The 6,978-nt window shown below is 35.6% G+C and overlaps 1 protein-coding gene across 1 annotated transcript; it reads right to left on the bottom strand.

Moving 5' to 3' along the window:
- Positions 1 to 2,393: 2,393 nt before the first annotated feature.
- uchl5 (ubiquitin carboxyl-terminal hydrolase L5) lies at positions 2,394 to 6,822 on the bottom strand. Its single transcript, XM_039668695.2, has 11 exons — positions 6,621 to 6,822; positions 5,289 to 5,352; positions 5,096 to 5,201; positions 4,875 to 5,000; positions 4,728 to 4,789; positions 4,503 to 4,633; positions 4,363 to 4,426; positions 4,183 to 4,285; positions 3,997 to 4,110; positions 3,165 to 3,263; positions 2,394 to 2,732 (listed from the first exon to the last, which is right to left on the bottom strand). Exons 1-11 carry the CDS (start codon positions 6,694 to 6,696, stop codon positions 2,688 to 2,690), a joined length of 990 nt encoding a protein of 329 aa, XP_039524629.1. The 5' UTR covers positions 6,697 to 6,822; the 3' UTR covers positions 2,394 to 2,687.
- Positions 6,823 to 6,978: the final 156 nt, after the last annotated feature.

Raw genomic sequence — 6,978 nt, 5'->3', positions numbered from 1 at the left:
TGCTACATGATTCCTGACAATAGATAACTCAAATGACTGGAATTTAGTAACTTTTAATTGCTCATGTAACACAACTTGCAAACAATAACTGCAACATTACACATCATGTTTGGCAGGAGTACGATGTCTCACACTACACGCGCGTCATAAAGCAGGTAATGGCGACTAACGTTACCTATGAAAGCAACTGTGCACTTTTGACGGTTTATAAGTTGTTGTTGTTATCAGCTACTATGATGACGGCAATAATACACGATAGCGTGTTCTTGCAGGCGAGGCTGTATCGTGACACAGTTATCACGGCTCTCTTAACATCACTGGTCTGAGTGTGTTTGAAAGAATGTAAATAAACACATAGGCAAAAATAGAAACGCAAGGCACATGTCACGTAGGCCTAACCGTGTAAACGACTGTTGCGGAGCTGCAAGAACAGATGAAAAATACAAAACTATTGCCAAACTTGATAAAGTGTCTGCTTTAACGCTGCACACTATTAAAGCACCCTTTCAGCTCTCTCGAACAACACTTACTGAAGTTTTTCCATCACATCATGAGAACTGCTGCAACAACGGTAAGGCAAAAAGAAAGAAAGAAATTACTGGACAGAGAAAGTGGCGCGAAACGGATACGCACGTCACCAACCGAAAAACATTTCAGATGTCCCCTCTGTCTTCATGACGGGCAGATTAAAATATTTTAACATAAAACAGTGCACTTCAGCTTTATATCTAAAAACTATTTAAAAACGGATAGTTTTATTAATTGAAAAACAACAACAACAAAAAAATGAAAAAAACTGAGGAAAAACTTTTTCTTGAAATTTTGCTTTAGCAAAAGATCTGCAATGAAAAACTGAAATAAAATACATTAAAGATATGTAATATGTCATAATATATATATATATATATATATATATATATATATATATATATATAAGCTAATAGTGGCCCTGGTTTCATAAATATTTTTTTCCATATTTTATCCCATAGATATTTTTCAGATCTGCGCAGCGCCAGTTCAGATGAATGTGCGTAGTATAAATGGTAAATGGACTATATATATATATATATATATATATATATATATATATATATGGCACATTCACAGACCAAATGGCCACCAAACTCATTCAAACCAACATTCATGCACTGAGTATGAATTCTGGACGAACTACATTCGAACTGACATTATCATGCGACCTACCAGCGTCAGTTGCATCGCTTCACTGCCATTCACATATTTTTTTACAAGAACTGTACTGTGAACTCGAAATAGACCTATATCTTTTGTCACATACTGTTTTTCACCAACTATGTAGGGAAGAATGCTATTTTGGATGCAGCCTTAAACAATTACGTTATTCGCAGTGCTTCATGCTAGTGGGCGGAGCAAAAAAACGCTTCTGGCAAATTTTGCTAGTCTCAAATAGTGCCGAAGTCACTCTGTAGGCCAAAACGCGGAAGTGAGTTAGCATTTTAGCATTCCGGCTAAAGAGTGGCGAAGTTATGACGTCACTTTGTAGGATAACTCGGAAGTTAGCGGTGCATAGGTTCCCTCGATCGACTCACTTTCGCGTTTGGCCTACAAAGTGACATCATAACTTTGACACTATTGGTTAAATTTTCTATATAGCATTATGGGTAATGTAGTTTTCACTAGGAATTCAGCTGTGAAATGTGGTCTAATAGCTTCAACAGAAGCAACCTTATAGCTTACAGTAAGGCTGACTTTAAAGCCTTTTAAATAAGTTATCATCACCAATTTCCCTATAAAGAAATTAAATTGAGTTTTTATTTCCAGAACCTGAACGTTGCAATATTTCAAATATTAATTAATACTATATTAGTATTTAAATCATACTAAAATAACACTACTAAGCAAATTACATGGAAATTACCCATCACTCCACCAGTGAATATTTCTCGAGTAGTTTCATTTTTGAAAGTCAAAGTAAACCAAAACAGTACCGTCAACAAAAAAAGTGATTAGTTAATGTGATATTTTTGAGGAATGGCACATAGAAATAAAGATCCCGTTTCAACACTGCATGGTTGCTACAGTTGTAACAAGCCTGACCGCATGTCTACCCATGTGAGTCTGCGTCATATTCCCAAATTAAACATCCCAGATGACAGGAAACATCAGGACAAAACAGCTCTATTTGCTAACATAAGAAAGACGAAGCTGCCATGTAAAGCAAACAAATTCTTCAAGAACATGAAGCAGTTCGCTTTTGCCTAATAGACAGGGAGAAATTTTCCATGTTATTAGTACAGATTAATGATACGTTATAAAATTAAAACCCTTCCTCTAAAGATTTGATGCTGACAGAAGAGGCTTTTCACATGAGTATCATTTAAATAAAAAATACCATCCTAATTATTAAACAATAATAATAGATTAGTGCTTTATTGTACAGTATTTTACAGTAATTTAAGACTCATTTATCATCTTTTACCGTGCGCTAACAAGAACAAAACATGAAACAACACTATTACTGAAATGAAATTTATATGAAAATAAGACATTATTTAAACATCTCTTCACATGCATGCAGACATGAAGGAGGTGACATGAAGCACCACGCTCGACTTCACTTCCAGGCGCTCCTTTGATGGGATACAGAAGACAACAGCACAGCGAGTGATTCCGTGGCATTTCATTAAACGGGGTCTACAAATGTGGGGTTACTTGGCTTCTTGGATTTTTTTGGCACTTTGTTTTTCCTTTGCCTAAAGAAACAAAGGAAAGAAAAAGAAAAAGACTTTTTCATATTTATTTTAATAAACTGAATTTAAATGTAGAATTCCTAGTATTTTGAATTTGAATACTAGATTGCCATACAGCTTTTCCGACAATGCACTGGGTGAATAAATGTAAATGGGTATACTATACTATACGGGTGCTATTGCTGCAGGACTACATTAAGCTTTTCAACTTAGGTGTTGAGTCTTTATTCTTAGCATAGTAGCGTTCAAATAACATCACTAACCGCAAGGTTTCCTGCAGTCAAATTACCAAGAGAGGGAAACACTGCAAGCTCAAAGGCCAAGTCGAAATAATGCATCAATGGTGCCCTCTAGTGGCGTCATGAGATTCACCATCACACACACCGGCTCTGACTGGACTCCACTCACACACACACCGGCTCTGATAGTACTTGCCTTTTCCACCAGAGGAATCAGCTGCTGATATTCGGCCAACGTCTTCAGTAACTCCATTATAAAGGGTAGGTAGTTGTGCTTCCTTCTTATGTTCTCAATCTTAAAAAATAAATGCAGCCATTTTTTTCTAAAAGTAGTAGTTATTGGTAGTTATTTTATGACATATCACTTATTAATAAAATTAACTAACATAACCAATTAGGAATAATAATAAAAGAAAAGTGATTATATATTTATAGCATGTTACCTATAATATAAACAAAGTCAATATTTGAAAGGATAAATAATAATCAGGTTTTTCATTATATTACAATAAAGTATTGTATTTTATATTTTATAACATGCATACGTTTTTTTAAAGAGTCAATGAGAAAAAGCGACAATAATAATAAAAGAAAAGTAATATTTTGTAATGTTACTTAAAGGATAAATTAGGAAAAACATTAAAGAAAAAAGTATAAAAATGTTTTATCAAGAACCAATGAGGAAAATAGTAATATAATTATTATTACATTATTATTATCAGAAAGTAATGTGAATTTCTACTTTATAAAATAGATAGATAGACAGATAGATAGATATTAAATTAATTAATTATCATCATTATTTTACAATGAGTACATTTACATTTAAGAAAATAAAGAAATTAAGAATCAATGATGAAAATAATAATTACTAATTAATAGTAATAACAGTAATACTAGTAATAATTACTATTATTATCATTAATTACAAATTTTAATTCAAATTCCATATTTTATTAAATATATTATTTAGAAACAAAATTAACATTTGAATGGATAAATTACAGGAGAACAACCCATGTACATACTTTGTATCTTTTAAGTTTTTGGGTCTCTTCTTCAATCAGGAGCTGATACTTGGCGATCTCTGACTGGATGGAGCTCAGAAGATTCCCGCTCTGGTCTGTGTCCATCGGCTCTTCCTGTGAACAGCAGGAACGTCTTTAAGCGTCCTCATTCTGTCATTCCAGTATTTATCAGTCAGAAGGTCTTACTTCTGTGAGCTGAGCCTGTAGATCAACGATCTTCTTTTCGTAAATCATCTTGCGGTCCGAAACAATGGCCATCAAGTTGAATCGAATCTCTCCCTCACTGTATCTAAAAAAACAAATGATTTAACCAGCTTTGTAGAAATACCAACACCTCAAAATAAATCACTTCAGCTTAATGCTTACTTCTGTATTCGTTTCTCAATGACGGGCCGAACAGCGTTGATCCAATCGTCCTGGTTACACACACCTGAGAAAGAGACAAAATCATTTAAGAACATGAACCAACTGCGCAAAACGAACAATTCAAAGTCCGCTCCGTCTACCAAGGTCTATGGGTCCTTCGCGAAGTCCGTCCAACTCGTACAGTCGCCCGTTAACAGGAACGTAGCTAACAAAGTGAAAAGCATCCTCTTCTTTAGCCGACGACTTAGCGTCGAACTCAAACATCTGTTGTCTACGGGGAAAAAAAGAAAATGGCAAAAAACATTATACATGATATCAGTCATATAGTAAAAGAGAAAAGTTTCATAAGAGCAAAAATAACCAACCTAGCGAAGCCATTGTGAACTTGTCGAATAACTTCAGAGTTACTGAGAGCAAGACCCTTCATCTTGAAAAAGCAACAAAAAAAAAAAAAAAACGTTCATAAGCAATAATAATGAAACGTATCTAGTAAAATAAACGTGCAAACTTACCGCGGCATCAAAACTGAGAGAAAACTCTTTAAATTCTGTCAGCGTTTCCCCAAGGAGCATGTCAGGATGCGTGCAGTTCAACAACACACTGACGATCGCTTGGGTCGCGCAGGCATTATTGATGACCTGAAACGACACATTCGCATTCATAAATGTTCAAATGTTATTTTTTTGCTTTTGATAACAGGCTGCTGTATTGGATTCAATGCATTATTGTTCACCTGCTTGGCGAAGAAGATCTGATCCAGCCTTGAGTCTTGAACAATAGACCCCGCGGGCTCCTCACCGGGCTGCCACTTGAAGAGGAAAATCAGACCATGAACGGGCCTGAAATGATTTACGCGCATATTCAAGTGCAGTTAGAACACTGGAAAAACACTGCATATAATAACAGATTCATGGATATTTGCTTACTTGAGATTTTCAAAGTTTTCTGGCTCCATGCTCCATATCTCCTCCACCTGTGCACCTTTGCATCCTAATGAAAACAGAGAAATCAGTGTCACATGATATTCGAAAGGCACAAATGTTGCGAAATAAATGCGTTTTGGTCGATCACATCACAAGTTGACTAGGGAGAGATATAAATAAAATCGATGTGTAAATCAAGATGCTCAAATACACTGAAAGAAATTGTTCGAATGCAACCAATAACACCTAAAAAGATTTAATGAATGTTGCCCAAAAATACAGAATCAATAAATGCACCTATAATGTCCATAAAAATATGAATAGTGTTCAGAATGTGTAAATGATGCCCAGATACTGTATACTTAATGTTTGTACACTTCCAATAATGTTTAAAAAATGTTTGGAATGTGCAAATTATGCCCAAATATACTGAAACACATTGAACCAGGCACTAATACCCACACAAATATGAATGAATCGAATATTCGGAACTTGCAAATGCAAAAGAATGAATGGAACGTGCGAATAATGCCCAGTGAATTGTATTCAAGCAAGAGTACCAACAAAAAGATGAATCAAATGATCAGAACATTTATGATGCTCAAATATACTGAATTAAATGTTCGAACAATATGATGCCAACAAAAATAATCAATCGAATGTTCGGAAATCGGAACGTGCGAATAGTGGACAAACATAGCCTACCGAATTCGTAATACCGACAAAAATATGAATCGAAAGCTCAGATCATGGAAACGATGACCAAATATAACGTTCCTGAATCAAATGTTCGAACAATATGATGCCCAGAAATATATGAATCGAATGTGCGCTTAATGTCCAAATATACTGAACTCAAGATGTGTTCAAACAATAATACCGACAAAATGTTTAATCGAATGCTCAGAACATGATGTTCAAATACTGAATCAAATGCTCGAACACATGATGCCCACAAAAAGATTAATCGAATGTTCGGAACGTGCCTACGCCTCAATACACTGAATTCAAATGTTAGTAGGCATCCAAAACCACAAGTTGTCAAGGATGCTAAAAAATGCCGTTTGGGTAGGTTGCTCAACATTTTTTGAAACATGCTGACATTAAACTTGCAGAAATGTGAGGCAGCTGTCATTCTGCATTCATTAGCAAGTGTAGTGCAGTGCTGACTCATAGCTGAGTTCATTCAAAGAATTGATTAAAGTGGATTTAAACCAGGAACCACATGGCAGGCTGGCAGTCACGCACTATAATTACCAATCATATTGGAGACCAAAATCACTGAACTGAAGCAAAACTAGCAACCGCTAATGTAAGAAAATATTGAGTGCTCACCAAAGCCCTTTATCAGCTCTGTAAAAACTCCCGGGTCGCTTTCCATAAGACACCATTCCCCAGCGCTCCCCGCCATTTCTGAAAGAATATTTTATTGCAAATAGAAAACTGTTCTCGTGCAGCGGTTAAACGAGGCTAACGAGACTCATTCACACATACAGTATTTTTCCCGGCATTCCTTTCGACAAGCGTCTTTCTTCTGCTTCATGCTGTGCCTTGAACACATGAAGCGCGCGTCCGCCTCCGTGTGTCTAGGAGTGTCTACGACTCCAAAAATTCATTCACAAAAGTGATTTAGAAAGGAAATTTCCATCGTTTAACAAACATAGTGCATTTAAATGGTAATAAACTCCACATA

This window comes from Pimephales promelas, chromosome 2, assembly GCF_988280905.1.
Source record: "Pimephales promelas chromosome 2, fPimPro1.hap1.1, whole genome shotgun sequence".
NCBI lineage: Eukaryota > Metazoa > Chordata > Actinopteri > Cypriniformes > Leuciscidae > Pimephales > Pimephales promelas.
Note: the sequence above shows the minus strand (reverse complement) of the source record. Positions and strands in the feature narration are given on the sequence as shown.